General features: G+C 51.5%; 1 protein-coding gene across 1 annotated transcript in view; it reads left to right on the forward strand.

Moving 5' to 3' along the window:
* The window catches only part of CSMD2 (CUB and Sushi multiple domains 2), a 489,398-nt gene that overhangs the window by 48,438 nt on the left and 420,689 nt on the right, over positions 1-20,271 (forward strand). The window contains exon 2 of the mRNA XM_049094020.1: positions 6,595-6,811. Within this exon, the coding sequence (XP_048949977.1) occupies positions 6,595-6,811 (217 nt within the window). The remainder of the gene's footprint in view (positions 1-6,594; positions 6,812-20,271) is intronic.

Here is a 20,271-nt window from a genome sequence, read left to right on the forward strand (position 1 = left end):
AAAAAAAAAAGATAGCTTTTTCTTTTTGCACCTGTCAAGGAGGGAAAAAGCCTCCAATAAGAGGACACACAATGCGAGTGAAGATGGCTCTAGATAGGCCTTCATGGACACAGCTGTTGAGAATGGAATTGGAGTGCTTTCCAGAAAGTATTTGCAAGATCCAGAGCCCAAGCATCACAAATGTTCATACCCTTTGAGCCAGTAACCTGTACTTCTGGAAGTCTGTCATAGGGAAACTGTCCAAAAACAGATGCATGAGCAACAACCCAAAGTGTTTAATTCTCCAGGATTGTTCTTGAGCCCCAAATGAGTCTTGGCCATGTCTGGTCACCAGGCTGATGGGAGAGAGGGATGGGTGGGTGGGGGCAGCGCATCCTGTGCACAGAGAAGGAAATGCCAGGTGCCATCCAACGGAGTCCACAGCAGCATTCCCGCCTACAGGGCAGTAGGTTGGTCATCAGGAGCCAAGAACGGAGACTACAAAAACAGTCACTATAGACGACTTGAGGACCTCTACATCCCTTGCGGCGTTACTTACGGTAACTGAGAGTCGGAAGCGGCCTGAGCGTGTGTCCGTGGGTGGACGATGGGTTGAGAAGAGCTGCTGGGGCACATGACCCTGGGCTATGACTCAGCCATGGAAAAGGATGGCATCTGGCCGTTTGCGACAACTTGGATGGCGCCAGCGTGTGCTGTGCTACGTGAAATAAGTCAGGGAAAGACGAACGCCATGTGATTTGACCCATCTGTGCAATTTAAGAAACAAAATAAAACAGAAGATTCTGAAATGCAGAGAGCAAACTGATAGGATGGGGGAGATAGGTGAAGGGGCTCAAGAGTGCACGTCCCGTGATGAGCCCTGAGTAACCCGCAGGATCGTCGGATCACGAGAGCCCATGGCTGAAAGTAATAGAGCATGCGTGTTGCCTCCACTGGAATTAAGAAAACAATAAAAGTAAGAATAAAATAATAATAACATAATAATAATAATACATGAAAAATTTAAAGCAATAAAAATAAAAATGAAATAATAAAAATACAAAAAGAAGTGAAGATCAGGAAGACATTCAGCATCTTGGAAGCACATTTAACAACAATAAAAATAAAAATAAATAATAAAAATACAAAAAGAAGTGAAGATCAGGAAGACATTCAGCATCTTGAACGGACATTTAAAAACAATAAAAATAAAAATAAAGAAATAATAAAAATACAAAAAGAAGTGACGATCAGGAAGACATTCAGCATCTTGGAGGCACATTTAAGAACAATAAAAATAAAGAAATAATAAAAATACAAAAAGAAGTGAAAAACAGGAAGACATTCAGCATCTTAGAGGCACGAAAGGACATTTAGCCCGTCCGGCAGGGACTCCCGCTCTATTTGCTGCTCTGGGTTATGACTTCCTCAGCTCACTCACACACATATGGTTTCAGGGAGACTTCCTGGTGAGTCAGGCTTCCAGGCTGTCCGCGTCCACAGTGTCCCCCACCCGGGTCAGCCAGCCCGTATGGACCATTCCCGCCCCAGCCTCCAACCCAAAGCTGGGTGCGCTCCTGCAAGCCGAGCATCCCTCTGGGACTCTGGCCACGGGGCAGTGTTTTCCACCGCGCGGAGCAGCATTCAATCTGTCACCAGACCTCACTGAGCGTCCAGGTGTGATGTAAAAACTGAAAAAAGAAAATTCCAGAAACGATTGAAATGTCTGATGGTGGGAGAACAGTTGAGTAAATCTGGTTTAACCCTGGACCGGAACGTCGTGCATCCCTTTAAAATGCTGTTTCCGAACAGATTGACTATCTTGGGGGAGAAGCTCGTGGCATAATGTTTACCGAATCGTTGCAAAAGGAAACCGAGAAGCAACCTGGACTGCGGGCGGCGGGGCAGTGGTTGGGTAAACTGAGATACAGCCGTGCCGGGGACTATTAGACCTGTATATAAAAAAATAAGTTCAGTTTTATGTATCTACCGACCCCGAAGGCGTCTCTGATGTGTCGTTAAGTGAGAAAGCATTCGCAGAGAAATGAGCTAAAGTAGGATTTCGTTTTTAAGCAAAATAGTAAAAATTCTCCCAGAATGTGTCCATTTGTTTGCGAGGGGGGTGGAGGACGTCGGAGAGGGACCCGTCCCCGCCTGGTCACTTCGGGTTGGGTGGAGGGAGGACACCTGGGAGATCAATGTTCGCACGTGGGTTTCTGCAGGTCTACGTGGATTACAAATGCGCCTTGCCTTTTGTAATTTAAGACTAGAATAATTAAAAAAAAAGATTTTATTTATTTATTCATAAGACACAGAGAGAGAGGCAGAGACACAGGCAGAGGGAGAAGCAGGCTCCCTGCGGGGAGCCCGATGCGGGACTCGATCCTGGGACCCTGGGGTCACACCCTGAGCTGGAGGCAGACGCTCAACCACTGAGCCCCCCGGGGCCCCAGGATGAGAATAATTTACTGAAGAAAGACCACACGCAGTTATATATACAGTCTTAGCTCCACAGTGTGAAATATGTATGGAAAAATGTAGAAAAAAAATCACAGTTGCCTCTGGAAGGAAAGTAAGGTTATAAAGTTTCCTCTTTTTTTTTTTTTTAATGTTTGCCTGTATTTTCCAAATTCAACAAGCCAAGTGGCTGGATTATTATTTAAAGCATAACGGTTTCCGCCTCTCAGCCGCGCAGCTGCCTTCCCTTGCTGCAATACGGCCTCCTGCTACCTGCCTGCCCTCTGTTGGGGTTCATGTGTCCACTCGGCCCCAATTTACTGGATTCTTTTTTTTTTTTTGCAAAGGTTTTATTTATTTATTCATGAGAGACACACAGAGAGAGGCAGAGACACAGGCAGAGGGAGAAGCAGGCTCCATGCAGGGAGGCCGACGCGGGACTTGATCCGGGACCCCGGGGTCACGCCCTGGGCCAAAGGCAGGCGCCAAACTGCCAAACTGCTGAGCCGCCCAGGGACCTCCGACTTACTGGATTCTAAGTGCTGGGGACGCGCAGAGGCCGGGGAGGCTTCCCTGCTCTCAGGGCCCTGCTTACAGAGGGACCGTGTAGACGGCAACTGAGGGGCCTGGCCCGGGAGCCTCCTGTAGCGGGTCTGAGGTGCCCCTGTCCCTCCCCTGTCACCGTTGCGGTCCCTCTGCGAGGAGCCCCTCTCTCCTCTCCCGGCTCTGAGCCCAGGCAGCAGCCGGGGTGCTGGGCACGGTAGCCAGTGTCGCCTCGTGGGTCATCCAGGCCACAAAGGCCACCAAGGCGCGGGCCTGTGGACCGTGTCCTTCAGCTGCGGTGAGCGCACACTGCTGGGTTCCTCACGTCCGCCCCAGGGTCCGGGCCCCGTGGCCCATCACTGCGTCCAACCTAGAGGGAGGAATGAACGAATGAATGTGTAACGAGTGAATGAATGACACAATGCAATGAATCACGCCTTAAAATCACCAGATTTTTAGAAACATGAGTAGGTCTGGTGCCTGTGCCAGTGAGGGGAAGGTTAGGGAACTGAATCGGGGGCCTCCTTTGAAGTTTTGCTTTATCATTCTTGCGGCTGAATATTTTTCTGGTTTCTGGGCTGCTTGTGTCTTCTTATAAACTAATTTGTTCATGAGCCTGTATGATTTTTCAATTACAGGGCTTGTTGATTTCCTATTGATTTGCAATGGTTCTTTGTATATTAAGGGTATTGCTTTTGTGCCAAACACTTTTGTATCCCTTTCTTTTTTGTTTTTTTGTTTTTGTTTTTGTTTTTTAAGATCTTATTTATTTGAGAGACAGAGCGAGCATGAGTGGGGTGAGGGGAAGAGGGAGACGGAGAAGCAGGCTTCCGCTAAGCAGGAACCCGATGTGGGGCTCAGGCCCTGGGATCATGACCGGAGCTGGAGGCAGACACTCAACCGGCTGAGCTCACACCCAGGCGCCCCTTCTGTTTCTATTTTTGACATAACGCATACATTTTGCATAAAACTACCTACTTGTCATATTTCCCACAGCTTTTCTGCTCAGAAAAACCAGTCAGATATGTATCTGCCTATATTTTTTTCTAATTATTTTTTGGCTTGAATTTGTTTTAACTTCTCTCCATCTGGAGTTTATTTTAGTAAATGGTGTGAGTTGAGGAGGTAGCAGTTCTTTTCCCAGTTAATTCGGTGACCGTGCAAAATATGCTTTTTCTTTTCTCATTGGTTTTTTTTTTTTAATGTTGTCCTGTACGCATTTCCATTTTCATGTGCGTTTTCCATGTATTAAGGCCGTCTCGATACTGTTCCATATTCAGCCCGTTGGCGCTTAGACCACCGCCCCGCTGGTGTCACAAGCATCATTTGGCCGTTCCGGTGACTCCCCTGCAGGAGGAGGACCCGCATTCGCTACCTTTTCCCAAAATATCCATTGTCCATGACCATCTATTTTTCCAGTTAAACTTAGGTATCATTTTACCAACTTAAAACAGGTCATTGGGCTTTTGATCAGAATTGCATTAAGCTTATAAATTAACTTTTCAAAAGGTTAATGTTCTAAATTAACCTTTCAGTAGTTCGTCTTCCTGCTCAGGATGACGCTATGTCTCTTCAATTATTCAGTTTTCTGAAACCCCTCTCTAGGTCTTTCCATCCAGCACCTGCTCATTCCTTACCGAGTTCATTTCTGCGTATTATATGCAGTTTGCAGTTATCATAAAGGAGACTTTTTTCTTTGTATTTTTATCTGTCCCTGGCATATGGAAATGTTATTGATTTTGTAAACTTATTTTGCATTTGGCTACTTTACAGAGGCGTTGTTGTTTTTTTTTATATTAGTACTAATAGCTTTATAATTGATTTCTTTGGGTTTGGGGTATATAAAAATATCATTTGCAAACCATGTTTTTTCTTGCTTTTTTTTTTATTTTGCTGTGTGTGTGTGTTGCATGAGTTAGCTCTTCCAATAAGTCATGAAACCTCACAGATGAGGTCCCATTCCTGATCTTAACCAGGTGTTTTGCCATAAGTAGGATGTAGGTGATTGTCCTAAAATGATGCCGTGTCATGGTAAGATCTTTTTCCTAGCTCCAAATGCTTATTTTAATCAAGGTTACATGTCTAAGTTAGGAAATGCCCATTTAGCACTTATTTCAGAAGACTTTAACTTTTTTCTCCTTTAATGGGGTACTTTGTGTTAAGAGAGTTCTCAACAGTAAAGTCATTTCAGAGATTAACTGTCCTTTGTCAGTTAATCCCTAAATAGGCTTAAAAAAAAAAAAAAAAACTAGGTTGAGGCCATTTATCAGCATCAGAATTGCGAGGCAGGACTGGGGGGCGGAGGGGCTGCTCAGGGGGGAATCCCACTGCCAGTAAGGAGTAACTGTGTGGTTTGGGCTCCCCTCCTTAATTTCTTAGTTTTTCATCTGTAAAATGCAGATGATATTAATCGTCTCTATCCTCAAGGGCAGTTTGTGAGGTTTGAACAACTCGGTGTGTATAACGCTCTTTGAAGGGCGTCTAACCAAACCTCACTAACTAGAAGTCTGTATTGAATTATTAAGAATGTACCAGGTGCGGGATCTTGGATTTGAGGTGTGGATTCAGAGATGGGAAAACCCACATACGGTCTGGCCTTTCCCGGAACTGGCAGCCTGGCAAGAAGATAGATGCTTGTGAAATCATCCCGTGGAAGCATGGAAATGTGCTTCTATGATACGTGCTCTCAAGGGGAGCTTATGGTGTCATGAAAACAGGGAATAGGGCCGTTCAGCTGGTCAAGGGGAGACGCTGAGCTGAGATCTGAAAGATCAATGTGCCCAGAAGGTAGGGGAGGGTGTTCTAGGAAAAGAGAAGAGCCTATGCAAAGGGCCTGTGGCCGCAGGACGATGGCGCGGCTGGTACCAAGGATGAGGGAAGGCTAGTGGCCCCTGGGACCAAGAGGTCACGCAGGGCAGACCACGCGGAGACCCTGCCGGACACCCTGCCGGGCCCACCCGAGATTTTTCCTGATTGATCCGCGTGAGGAGCCATGGAAGGCTCGGTGTAAGCGGAGAAGGGGATGAGACCCCATCAATTTCTGTTCGGAAAAGATGCCCTTGGCTGCGTGTTGCAAGGGCGGGGGTAGGGAGGCCGGGCAGCGAGGGCGACGTCGCGGCGGGGCGGGGAGGTCGGCGGGCGGGCTGGGAGGTGGAGGCAGGGGCCGCAGCAGCCCGAGGCTGCAGCTCCGAGAGACGCCCGCCTGCCCTGCGCCATTCGGGGGTGGGGGAGCCGTGGGGGTGTGGGGGGGCTGTGGGGGCCGTGGGGGACCGTGGGGGACCGTGGGGGACCGAAGGGGGTAAGAGCACGAGGCGGGGGGGAGGAGCACCTGGCAGGGGGCGGAGCCCAGGGTGGGGGAGGAGCACCTGGCGGGGGGAGGAGCACCTGGCTGGGGAGGAGCCCAAGGACATGCGCTCAGCTGTCGCAGGTGCGCGTTGCAGGGCCTGGCTCCCGGCTCCCAGCTCTCTGCTCCCCGCTCCCGCCTCCCCTGCTCCTGTGTCAGCCGCCTGCCCCCGCCCTGGGTGCAGCGGGGCTCCTGGGGGATCGGGGCCTCGGGGTCCCGCGCGGACGCTTCCGGCCCGCGACCCGGCTGACCTGCCCCCTCCTGTCGCCCAGGCCAGAACTGCACGTTCCAGCTGCGGGGCCCCAACGGCACGGTGGAGAGCCCGGGCTTCCCGTCGGGCTACCCCAACTACGCCAACTGCACGTGGACCATCGCGGCGGAGGAGCAGCACCGGGTCCAGCTCGTGTTCCAGGCCTTCGCGCTGGAGGAGGACTTCGACGTCCTGTCGGTGTTTGACGGGCCGCCGCGGCCGGAGAACCTGCGGACCAGGTACCACCTGCCCCCTGCGAGCTCGGCCAACACACAGCTCTGCTCCCAGGGCTCTCCCCCTTTCCCTTGCTTTCTCGAAGTTTCCAAACCCCTTCTCCGGCTTGGGAGCAGCCAGTGGGCTGGACGGATGGGCAGCGTACTTGGGGAGGTGACCTGGAGGGCACAAGGGTCGTGGAGAGACTCAAGTCTCTGAAAGCTGGCTTTGCATGCATTTGTGTGTGTGCGTGTGCATCTGTGGGTATGCACTCTTTGCACACACAGAAATCTGTTTCCTCCCCTTGAACCCAGTGGATAGACCATGTCTTACCTCCTGGACTTGAAAACCATTCGCTGGCATTGGCCTTGCACGGGCATGGCCTTGGCAGTGGGCGTAGAACTGGGAGTGTGGCCAGGGCACTGGGGTGGCTCAGATAGGTGTAGGGCTCTTGACCTCGGCCCAGGTCATGACCTCGGGGTCGTGAGGTCAAGCCTACCTGTCAGGCCCTGTGCTCAGAGTCAGAGTCTCAAGCTGACTTGTGTGTGCACACCTGCACGTGCACATGCTCTCTTTGTCTTTCTCTCTTAAAAGGGAGTTTGGGGCAAGCTTCCCACGGTCACAAACCCCATTCTGGTAATTGGAAGAGAAAACTCTGGAGAGCGCCCCCCCACCTCCGCCCCCCAGCAGTCTCCCGAGGGGGAGAGTTCACATCAGGGAGGGAGACAGGCAGGGAGGCTGCGGCCTGTGCAGGCCCCGGTCCCGGCTCTCCTGGGGCTGTGGACCTGGTGGCCACCCTGCTCCGTGGCCAGCCCTGTCCTGCTCCGGCCGCCGGGCTTCGGGCTCCGCGGGGAAGCAGAGGGCTGGAGGCTTAGCAGCTGAGCTGGGAGCCGGGGCTGCTGCGTGGGACGGTGACCAGCCGGGCCCTGGCAGCTGCTTTGGCTCGAGGCTCTGTGCCCTCCGGGTGCACAGTCCCCAGCGGAGTCCCCGACAGCAGCATAGGGCCGCACGGCCAGCTGGCTCCCTTCTCTCCCGCCCCCGGGCCTCTGGGGCGCTGCAGGGCTGAGGCCGCCCCATGTGCTGCTCCGGCCGAGGCTGGGCTTACCCGTCCTGCCGAGCATCCCGTGGGTGTGGCACACGGCAGGTCCTCGGGGACCTGGGAGCAGGGGCAGGGGCAGGCCCCGGGGGCTCTTCACTTCTCCGCTGTGTAGATGCATCAGGGACACCGGCCTGGGCACAGGGGACGCGGCCACAAGCCAGCAAAGCCACTGTCCTCGCTGCTAAGGGGGAGCCATAGGTGCTATGCGACCCAAGGGCGGGAAAGCGGAGACTGGGGCCCGGGCCAGGCTGCGAGGGAGCAGGCCCACCGGCGGGCACTGAGCGCGGGTGACGCCTTCTGTGGGTGCCTGCGGACACTTGGGCGTTGGGTGGCGTGGCAGGTTTCGGGGCCCACGGGGTGCCTGGCTGGGCGTGGCAGCCACAGGGCCGCAGCTCTCCTTGCCCCCGAGTGGCCGTGGCGCGGGCCCTGCTGACACCCAGGTGCGGGGCTCGTGGGCTGCAGAGCAGCCGCTGGAGGCGGGGGGCAGCTCCGGCCAGAGGGGGGCCCAGCAGCCATGTTTGGGGAGGAGGCTCCTGGGCGGGCACCTTGTCTCAGGGACCCCGGCGGGCTCTCCATCCGTCCCGGGCTGATCCCTTCAGGCGGTGCCAGCAGCCGGCCCCGCAAGCTCGCTGCCTGGGGGACCCCGGGAGGGCAGATGACCCCGGGGCAGCCGGCAGGGCAGGGGGCGGGCGGAGCGGAATTGCTCTTCCCGGAACGCGGCTCCCTCGGGGCTGGGGGGCACGCACTCCTGGTCCTTGGGAGTCGGTGTCACGTCCTGCGTGTGCTTGCTCGCCCAGGTTTCGTCCTTACTCGTGAGTCCGCAGCTTGACGCCCGGGTGTCGGGGGACCATCCACTTCCCAGAGCCTGGGATCGTTGCCGTGTCTGCTGCGTGCGAGCACAGCTCGTTCCTCCACTGTGCTCCTCCGTGTTGGTGTTTTCTTCCTTTTTACCCAATTAGCCTTGTCAGGAGGTCGCCCACGCCGCGGGCCTTCGAGCCTTCCCCCTGCAGGGCTCTCAGCGTTTCCCTGTCCCCGTCACCTAACTCATTCCTTTCTGCTTCCATTTTTATTCATTCTTCTCTTCCTCTTACCTTGGGCAAATGTTGATCTTTTGCTGATTTCATGAATTGGTTTCATTATTTCTTGTTTGATCACAAAAACATTAAGAGTCATTTTCCCCTAAGTATGACTTTGTGTCCCATAAATTTTGATGGATACTCGTTGTTTTAGGAAGAGTCTCTCATTGTGGGTTTGTGCCTTCCTTGAATTTATGGCTTTTCCCCCCTCAGGTGTCCCCGTAATGTTTGTTATACTTGAAACATTATTATCCAGTTGTATTACGTTACGATCAGATGATCATTTCTACTTTGGAGAATTTGCTGGCTTTTTTCTTCCCACAGAAGATCATTTTTTTTGGTATGTGTTCTATAAGTATTTGAAAAAAACAATTTTTTGGTGAAAAAATTTGGGTTATTAGCATTATGCCGTTTTTCTAGTTTCTTTTTGTCTGAATGCTGTTTGTCAAGGATAAGCAAGGCATTGTGTTCGCATTTTCACTATTGTTCTTGTCAATTTACCCCTTTATTTCTAAGTTTTTACCCGATATATTTTGGGGCTATGCTCGTCAGTGTGTATATTTAAACATGAGATAGCGAGAGTGAATTTTATGTTTCTTTCAATACAAAAGTTATCTTTAGTCCCCAGGTTTTTTTTTTTAAGTCCCCCAGGTTTTTCGTTTTTTGTTTTTTTTGTCTTAAATTCTCTTTGATGCTAATATAACCACCTTCGTTTTCCTGGAGGTTTGCATTTATTGGGTCCTCTTTCCCAATTTTTCTGTGTTTATTATTTCTGCCATTGTTTTAGTTATATCTATTAGGACGTCATATCATTGGATTTTTTTTAAGATTCAAAAAAAATTGTTTATTCAAAAGAAAGAGAGCACGTAAGTGTGGGGGGAGGGGCAGAGGGAGAGAAGCAAGCAGGGGGCCCTATACAGGCTCCATCCCAGGACCCCAGGATCATGACCTGAGCCAAAGGCACCTAGGTGGCCCTGGATTTTTATTTCTTTATTTTTATTTTTAAAAATATTTTATTTATTTACTTGAGGCACACACAGAGAGAGAGAGAGAGAGTGAGAGCGTGAGTGGGGTAAGAGGCAGAGGGAGCCCAACTCAGGGCTCAATCCCAGGACCCCAAGGTCATATCCTGAGCAAAAGGCAGATGCTTAACCTGCAGAGCAACCCAGGTGGCCCTGGATTTCTTTTTTCTTTCTTTTTTTTATAGATTTATTTTTTATTGGTGTTCAGTTTATCAACATACAGAATAACACCCAGTACTCATCCCCTCAAGTGCCCCCCTCAGTGCCCGTCACCGTCACCCCCGCCCCCCGCCCACCTCCCGGCCCTGGATTTCTATTTCAAACCCTTCCTAAGAGTTAACAGGAAAGCTTCATTTACCCACATTTTTCGGTGACAATCTATATGTTTGCTCCAGCATGATTCTTAATGCTTTTTAAGTTTCCTTACTCTTATCATTTCCTTTTCTCTACTTGCAAGTACTAGTTTTCTTTACTTTTTCTGTGATTTTGATTCTACTAGGGGTTAAGTTTCTTCTTCGGAAAAACGTTTTAAGGGGTGTTTTTCCGTCAGCATCTTGTCTGGCTAGGCTTTTTCTTTTTTCTTTTTTTTAATTTTTATTTATTTATTTATTTATTTATTTATTATTTATTTAGCTAGGCTTTTTCTTTTCTTTTTCTTTTTTTAAATGTTTATTTATTTATGATAGTCACACAGAGAGAGAGAGAGAGAGGCAGAGACACAGGCAGAGGGAGAAGCAGGCTCCATGCACCGGGAGCCTGACGTGGGATTCGATCCCGGGTCTCCAGGATCGCGCCCTGGGCCAAAGGCAGGCGCCAAACCGCTGCGCCACCCAGGGATCCCTAGGCTTTTTCTTAATCGAGTCTTACTGGCACTGCGTCTTGTAGAAATTCCTTAGTGTGTCTGTCTCTTTCTCCTAGTTCCCAGAATGGACAGTTATATTAGCTCTTTTTAATATACCTTCGATTATTTCCATGAGAACCTAGGGGCTTAGGTTGAAGGGGAGTTTGACATGTTAGCTTGGCTCTTCATCTTGAACTACAAGTTTCTTTTATCATTTTTGTTCTTTTTGATGCTATTGTGAATATAGTTATCTTTTTATTTTACATTATTTTATTTTTTAAAAGATTTTATTTATTTATTCATGAGGGACACAGAGAGAGGCAGAGACACAGGCAGAGGGAGAAGCAGGCTCCCTGCAGGGAGAGTCTGATGTAGGACTTAATCCTGGGACCCCGGGGTCATGCCCTGAGCTGAAGGCAGACGTTTAACTGCTGACCTCCCCGGGGGTTAATATTAATATTAAATAAAATAATATATATTAATATATATTATAAAATATGTAATATTTTATATTATTTTATTTTTGAGTTACTCACTGCTAATCGAAATGCATTTGGTTTTGTGCATTGAACTTATGTCCCGTGACCTTGTTGAACTTGTTATTAATATTTCTAACGTATTTTTTTCTTGTATCTGTGAATGAATGTTTTAGTTTTTCCTTTCCAATCTCAATGTCTTTTATTTATTTTGCCTAATTGCCCTGGATGGGCTCTCTAGTACAATCCTGAACAGAAGTGATAAACCTGGACATCCTTGCTTTGCTCCTGACCTTAAGACATTGAGGCTTTCGCTGTTAAGCGCGACGTTAACTGCAGGTCAGTGCTGGGTGCCTTTCGAATGAAGGTTTTGGGCAGCGGACTTGGGCACAGTCTGGCTGCAGTGGGGGAACACGGCGTGGAGTAGGGGCCAGCCTCGTGGCTGCAGACCAGGTGGGAGGCAGTGGTAGCCTGTGCGACACCAACGAAGAGAGATGTGTGACTTTATGTGACGGTTACCGGCAAGGCATTGTCTCTGAGCTGAAGGGTGGATTTATAGGGACTGCGAAGCGGCAGGAAGGAGGAGATGGAGGATGACTCCGCAGCGTCTGGCTTGGAAGCAGAAAACAAGCAAAATCAGCGTACGGCGCATCCTGGCCTCTAGTAAAAGGTGTTCTCACAGCACGCCAGGGTCTTTCCCGAACCGGCGTTTTTCTTTATTCGCTTAGTGGACCAGAAGGCTCATGTCCTCTCATGTTCTTTTCCTGTGAAACCGCAGAGTACAATGGGGGCAGCCCTAAATTTATCCCCAGGTAGGTTCTCCATGTATTAATCCTGTGACCTGTGTAAGGTCTTGGGGCCTCATCCATAAAATGGAAGTCACCGTGCCCATCGTTGCCCATCCTCCAGGTGCTTGCATGGGAGCCACCTGCTGCAGATCCCTTCGTGCTCCATCAATGGTATTTGCATCCTTCCCCAGCCTTCTGTGCCCAGAACCTAGGAATTTGGAGTGTTCTAGAAGGCCCTGCTGTCTGTCCTGATACTGAGTCTGTCGACTTTTTAGATCAGAGGACTGCAGGTGGGGAGCACAGACCCTGAAGGAGGAGGAATCGGGCTCGGGGGAGTCACTCACTGCAGTGGCTTTACTGTGGCCACGGCCGCCCGGCACTGGGCAGGACCACCAGGATGTCTGCAGTGACTTTCTCTCGGCCTCTATAGCCAGTGGCTTTCCATGTTTATTGTCTACAACTCTGCAGGCAAAATTCGAGTTTTGCGGTTCTGCTGCCTGTGTATTTGGGATGCATTTCTCTTCTCTTCTTCTCCTCTTGCTCTGACGCTGACCTTTCTTGATTCGTAGATGCATTCCAGCACCTCCTCGCCTCAAGCCCCAGCCCCCTTTAAGGCTTCTCTGGCTGCTTGCTCACGGGGTGTGTATGAGCCACAAGCTTCCGTCCTGGTTAGATTCTAAGCTCCTTGCGGCTGAAAGTCGGGGCTTCTGTGACATTTTGCTGTGGATGACGTGAGCTTGAGTGCTGGCTGGCCCTTCGCTACTGGGCCTCTGCCAATCACTCTGACTCTTAGCCTCAGCATCCCCATCTATGAAGTGGGTATATCAACGTCTGCTTTGTAGGTTGGTTGGGGGAGGATGGAGTTAAATAACATGTGTAAACCGCTTGGGATTCTGACAAGATAGAAACAAAAGGAATACTCGTGTATTTGTAGAAGAAAATCAGAAAACACAATTAAGCAAAAAGACACACAGCCTCCCAGTCAATGTGTAAGTCAGGGTAGAGCCATGGTTCCCAACCCCCCAGGGACATTTGGCAGAGTGTCCGGGGGCATTTTTGGGTGTTACAACTGGAGGGGGCACTTTGACATGTTGGGGTCAAGGCTAAACATCCGGCCATGCCTAGGACCGCCCCTGGGGACACATGCCCATGGTACTGACGGGGCAAAATCCAATGGAGGTGATGGAGGAATGAAGGCCTTGGCATCTGACATACGTAGGTTCGAATCCTATTTCTATATCGATGACCTTGGACAAGGAGCCAACCCATCTGAGCCTCAGTTTCCTCCCCAGCAAAATGGGGAGCTCAGTGATGCTCCGTGCTGACAGCTGCACCTGGCATCGCTAATGAAGAGGTGCCGGTAGACACACTGCGCACAGCTCGTTCTATATGCAGATGCCATTCATCTCCCAGCGACTCCCTTTCTCTACCAGGAGTTCAGAGCCATCTTCTTGAAAGCATCTCACATTTCATCTAGAGCTATTCACAAGCAGCCACATCCCAGGGTGCCAGAAGGCAGCGTCTGGCTGCTTGAAATTAAATTTACAATAGGAGCTGATCAGATTCTTCTCATAATGGATCAGGGTGGGAAGCGAGAGTGGAAGCTGGTCTTGAAAGCCGTGGAGCCCGTCGGAGTTTGGAAATTAGCAAGGAAAGAACAAAGAGGCTCCGGATGGTGCAGCGTCAGCTCTGCTGGTGAGGTACTGACACAGTCCCCACGTCCCTGCTCTGGCGCAATTAGACGGCCTGTCCATGCTGGCAAACGTCCCGTTGCATTGCAGTTGACTGTGGGATGGAGTTTTCTAATGACACGCAAGCAGACGGAAATCTGCGGACACACTGCTGATGAACGGCCTCGCCGAGCAGGCGTCGGAGGGTTCAGGGGCGCTGCCGATGACTGCGCCGGGTCAGCGCGGCTAAGCCCCCCTTAGTTCAGGCATTTGGCCTCAGGTTGTGGGAAACACTACAAGTCTTCCCCCCAATCACCGGCAGTATGCACCCCGTCATCCGCCTGAGATGGGAAGCAGTTCGGGTCGTTTGGAGCTGGTTGCAGATGTCACTCAACTGGCGTTAGACACCTGTTTGCAAGTTGTGAAAATAACTCCACAAATTCGCCAGATTTACCATCTTCTTGGATCAATATGTGTCTCATCAGAAGCCCCCGAAGGACCTGCCTGTTTGGATTCCTTTAGAAGTGTTCCCTGGGGCAGCCCGGGTGGCTCAGCAGTTTAGTTCCGCCTCAGTCCAGGGTGTGATTCTGGAATCCCGGGATCGACTCCCGTGTTGGGCTCCCTGCGTGGAGCCTGCTTCTCCCTCTGCCTGTGTCTCTGCATCTCTCTCTCTCTCTCCTTGTCTGTCTCTGTGAATAAATAAATAAAATGTTAAAAAAAAAAAAAAGTGTTCCCTGCATGTCAGTAGGGCTGTCCTCGGAGACAGCCTGGAGAGTGTGCTGTGCTGTGCTGGGCAGGCCCGTGGGGACCAAGGGGGAGGGGAGGGGTGGTAAGGCCCCCCCCAACCGGCCAGGCGCACGCATTCATGGCATTGACTGCCTACCAGGAACCCCACGTGTCCGGGGCACAGCAGTCACCCAACAGCCTCTGCTCTCAGGGGACTCACAGGGTCTTCGGGGAGGCAGAGAGATGCACGGCGGCCAGTCCCGGGCGTTCCACGCAGTGGCCGGGGCAGCCGTAGCCTTGGGCGGGCCCTTGTAGGTGCTGATGTAGGGCCCGGGCTGCCCTCCCGCCATCTACCCCCGTGAGGGTTGCTCATTCTTTCCTACCCCACCTCACTCCTGAGTTCCTCCCTCGGGACTCCTCTGAGACCCCCGTCCTCAACCCGGTCAGACCCTCCGGCTTACGCTCCTGGGTTTACCACGCGTCCATCGTTCGAGGCTTTACACGAGGGGGTGTGTGATTGTTTATGTCCCATAGGACTGTAAACGCCTTGACTGCGGAGATTGTTTGTGTCTTACCTTCCATCGTATCTCCAGGGCCTGGCCTGCACAATGAATGAATGAATGGATGGATGAATGAATGAATGTTCCGTGGCGTTTAAGGTTGCCTGACGGGGCATGGAGGGAGGGATGAGGTCCGTGCTTCAAGCCGGGAGACTAGTACGTGTGCAGGCCCAGTAAGGCAGAGAAGGTGAGGGATATAGGACGACCGTGGGCTCATCCTGGATGGGTCGGAGTGGAGAGATCCCCGGGGACCCCACGTGCCGAGCTGGGGAGCCTGGCATGAGTTCTTTTTTTTTAATTTTTTAATTTTTTAATTTTTTAATATTTATTTATTATTTATTTATTTATTTATTTATTTAATTTTTTTATTTTTCGTGGCATGAGTTCTAATGCCAGAGGAGACATAGCAGAAAGTCCTAAACGGGCATTCTCGGTGTTACCTAATCATTCAACGGCACCACCGGGAAATAGGATCACTTTTCATGGCAGGAGTGAGATGAGCATCTCCGAGGTCTCCTACCTGCTCATGGTCTCTTACCTGTGGGAATGGACCGACCACGGGGCTCCTGGAGCCAGAAACAAGGCTTTTAATTCCCTCCACACCAAATTGCTTCCTTACTCCTTCGGATTCATTTGCATCCGTTTCGTTTCCTTTTAAAAGAATTCATTCCTTTTAAAGCAGTTTCTTTAAGATAGCGGAAGTGATAAGTGCTCAGTACTTTGGGGGAGCCCAGCGATCCTGCGGTGTGTGGGGTCAAACCTCATAAGTGCCTCCTTCTCCAGACCCTCATCCCAGCCTCGCTCCCAGGAGGTGACCGCTGTGAACAGTTTGGTGTGTGTCCAATTTCTTTTTTAAATAAAGATTCATTAAACTGCCCGTGAGGCTTATTGGGACATCCATCAGCCCTTTAAAAAATTGTTCTGATGAATTAAGTGTAAACTAATTAGAAACATGGATTCAATTACCCTCGAAACACACAAGGGCTTAATAATTAATAGGAAGAGGGCTTGAGGCCAAAGGCATTATGGATTTTATCAAGCCCCTAACATCTGAAAAGTAAATATGTTTGATTCACCCTAAATGCTGGCGGATTTGCCATCCAGAGGCAAACCTGTTGGTAGGAGCTTTGTGTTTTGTTTTATTTAATTTGATTTAATTTTATTTTATTTATTATTTTATTTTATTTTATTTCATTTTATTTTATTATTTATTTATTTGAGCTTTGTGTTTAATCAGGAAAGTCATCCGTGGTTAGTAGAGTCCGCTGAAGTGCATGGAAGCCCAGGCCTGCTGGATGGGGCTGGAAGGGACAGCCTGGGACAGGGCGGCCTGTGTCCCTGGGCTCATGATCTTTCACCAGCAAGCTTTGAGGAGCTTTATGGGGTGCATAAGGTCCCCCATAAATTCTCTGGTCATTCCTATGGGTCCAGAGTACCTGGGCAGCTGCACGGGGCCAGGAAATACCACAGGGTTCTGGGTGGAACGTTCTGCTTATGGCCCAGGGCCGTGAGCTATGACACCTTAGATGGAATTGGAGGAGAGCCGGGGGTTGGAATCAATATGTGCCTGTCATGCCAGGTGCTCTGGGAACCGAATCTCATTGAATCTGCACGGCTTTCTCGGGCGGGGGGTGGGGGGAGAGAGTTGCTGCCTCCATTCTTATCGCTAAGGACACCGAGTCTCAACGAGAGGCCCCGTGCCCTGGAGCGTGGGCCACGTTCAGGCTCCCAGGTCTGCTAGACAGCCAAGTGCGCACAAGTCTGCACGAAGCCGAGGACACCGCTGCTGGGAGGAGGGGGAGACAGGGCCTGCCTGGCCTGGGCTCAGGAAACCAGCCGCCGTGGCCCCTGGGGCAGCCATGGGCTCCGTGACCTAACGCCGGGGGCGGGTGTGGGTAGACGCGTCATGGGTGGGTGGGGAGGGGGCTTGGCAGCTGAGGATGCGTGAGGCCAGGCGGGCAGCAGCGTCGGGGCCCTGAGCCATCTCGCCGTGCCCAGGAGGACCCCGTGGCTCAAGGTCAAAGTCAGTCATTGCAGCAGCAGCCAGAGTCGAAGGCCCCATGGAGCCCGAGTGAGCGCAGGCGCCGCGTGGACCCCCCCGCAGGCCCACGACCACTCGCTGCCATCTCACGCACCCCCTTCTTCCCGGGTGGCCGTGTGCACCGGAGCCCCCATCTGCTGCCGACGGGCTGCATCCTGCCCAAGTGGCGCTTGGCCTGCGTCCCCGAGGGCCCGAGGCCCGTCGTCCCTCCGTCGCTGGCGTCTGAGCCCTCGCTGGCTCGGGGGCTTTGCCGTGAAGCAGTTTGCTCTAGAACTGCCAGTGGCAGGTGGGCATTCGAGGAGCGGCATCCCCGAGCTCCCTGGAGTTGGCGTGTGGTCTTGTTTGGGGACACGGAGCTCCTGGATGGTCTGCGCTCTGAGGCCATGGACGCACACTGAGGGATTTGTGTAGAGTGGTTGGTTGCGCTCCTGGCTTCTGGGGGGGCTCTCCCTGGCCCCCCAGGTCCGGCTGTCATCCCACCCCCGCCCTGCGGCCCCGGCCCCGGCCCCGGCCCAGAGCAGGACGGGCCCCGCGGTCAGCCGGCCTCCACGCGTGTCCCTGCGCTGCCGCCACTCACTGGCTGTGGCTCGGAGGGGGCCCACGTCTCTCTGGGTACCAGGGCCTCTGCCCTCGGAGTCGGGATTCCAGCAGCAACCACGTCGTGGGGAAGCTGTGAAATATCCAGCGACCCCGCGAGGCGTGGGGCACACATGAACCCTCGGGAGACCCGTCGCCTTGTCGCATCCGAGGCTCGGCTCTTCCAGCCACATCCGCAGCCACCTCCTGGTGCCCCCCGGCCCCGCGGCCCGTCGCCTTGTTATACGGCAGCCTCCCGCCTGGTCTGCCGTCTGTCTTCCAAACCAGAGCAGGAGGGAGCCTTGATTTTTTTTCATTTTTTTTTTTTTAAAGAAGAGTCTTTTGGGGATCCCTGGGTGGCTCAATGGTTTAGCGCCTGCCTTTGGCTCAGGGCGCGATCCTGGAGTCCCGGGATCGAGTCCTGCGTCAGGCTCCCGGTGCATGGAGCCTGCTTCTCCCTCTGCCTGTGCCTCTGCCTCTCTCTCTCTCTCTCTCTCTCTCTGTGTCTCTCATGAATAAATAAATAAATAAATCTTTTAAAAAAAAAAAAAGAACATCTTTTAATTGAACCATGCAGGAAGAAATAGATTTACAGAAAAGTCGCAAAAAACGCACGGAGAGTCCCTCCATGTGGCTCACTCGGGTTCCCTTGTTATCAGCATCTCCCATTCGTGCGGTACATTTGTCACAATTGAGGAACCTATGCCGATTTACTATCACTAACCCAGGATCGTGTTTCATCCAGATTTCCTTGCTTTTTACCTAACGTCCTTCTGTTCCAGGATCTCACCCAGGCTCCCCAGATCCTTAGGCTCCTTTGGGTTGTGGCGTTTTTCTCAGACTTGTTTGGGATGAATGGACACTTTTGAGGAGTCCTGGTCGGATTGTTTTTTTTTTGTTTTTGTTTTTTGTTTTTTGGTTTTTGTTTTTTGTTTTTTTTTGTTTGTTGTTTGTTTGTTTGTTTTTGTAGGATGATCTGCAGTTGGGATTTGTCTGACGTTTTCCTCGTGATTTGACTGGAGTTGTGTTTTTTTTTTATTGCTTGATATTTGATTTATTTATTTGAGAGAGCGAGCCTGTAAGTTGGGGGAAGGGGTAGAGGGAGAGGGACAAGCAGACGGTGCTGAGCATGGAGCCCATGTGGGGCTCGATCCCATGGAGTCTGTGTGGGGCTTGATCCCACAACGCTGAGATCAAGACGGGAGCTCAAGCCAGGAGGCAGCCGGAGGCGTGACCACTGAACCACCCAGGTGCTCCGAGGAGTCATGCACTTTTCGAAGGAAGGTGATGTTTTCATCACATCCCATTGAGGGTCTGTACAACCGACAGGACTCGTCCCCGTTGACGGTGCCCTCGATCGCCTGGCTGGGGTCCTGTATGGAGACCTGCTCCCGCCTCGTCTGGGAAGGAAGTCACCGCGTGCGTCCCACATCCAAGGACATGTTACGCTTCATCCTGCGGCAGAGCATATGCATGAACTGTGCGACCTTCTTCTGCACCTGCTTGTTCTCTTCCATTTATTAATTTATTCACGTCAGTGTGGCTTCATAGGTAGTTATTTTATACTCTGGGTTATGACCCAATACTGGTTCATTTTGTGGCCCAGATTGTTCCAGCCCTGGCCACTGGGTGCTCCTTTCGTTGGCTCCGCGTGTCTCCTTTGATGGTGCCCATTGTCGTCGTTGGTCGTTGTTGAGGACGTCAGTGTTGTTGAGGATGTCGATGTTGAGGACGTCGATGTTGTTGAGGATGTCGATGGTGCTGCTGTTTCGCACACGCTCTCGGGAGAAAAGAGCTCAGGTTCCCTTGATTGGAAAAACATTATCAGCACCCAAGATGTGGCTCTGCGTGCGCTCATCACCTGGGGGCATCGCTGCTTCCGGGCCCTCTTTGCTGACAGCAGGGAGCTGGGTTAGCGTACACACACGTACCTATAAATATTTTCACTTGCATCTGTGTCTCTGCTACATGACTGTGACTCTAAACATGACTTCACGCCGATGTCGCCAACCCAGGTGCAGGACCACCTGGATCATTCTAGCCTCCTTCCCTGGCTTATCTGGAACCTCCCACTCCAACCGCGAGACCCCTGGCTGCCCCCATCTGCCGTGCGTGTATGTAATCGTTCATTTGCAGGATGCATGGATAGTGGTACCAGAACTCGTGACCTGCGCCCCCATGGGAAACGACTTTTTCAACTGGAGTATGGAGATTACACTCAGTTCCTCTTGCCTTAGTCTTACAGACGTCACTTGTTTAAGTTATTGAAGATCAGCGCTATGGAGGAAACACACGTCCGGGCAGCAGTGTGAAGTGTAAGGAATGAGGTTTTATTATTTCTTATTTTTTCAAAAGTTTTATTTATTTATTCATGAGAGACAGAGACAGAGAGAGAGGCAGAAACACAGGCAAAGGGAGAAGCAGGCTCCATGCAGGGAGCCCGACGCGGGACTTGATCCCAGGACCCCAGGGTCACACCCTGGGCCGAAGGCAGATGCTCCACCGCTGAGCCCCCAGGGGCCCATGAATAAGGTTTTAATAGGGTGGCCCAGGGAGCCGTGTCATGAAGGGGACTCTTGTGTAGCAACTGGGAACAAAGTGGGTCGGGTGT

This window comes from Canis lupus, chromosome 15, assembly GCF_003254725.2.
Source record: "Canis lupus dingo isolate Sandy chromosome 15, ASM325472v2, whole genome shotgun sequence".
In the NCBI taxonomy this organism is placed as follows: Eukaryota; Metazoa; Chordata; class Mammalia; order Carnivora; family Canidae; genus Canis; species Canis lupus.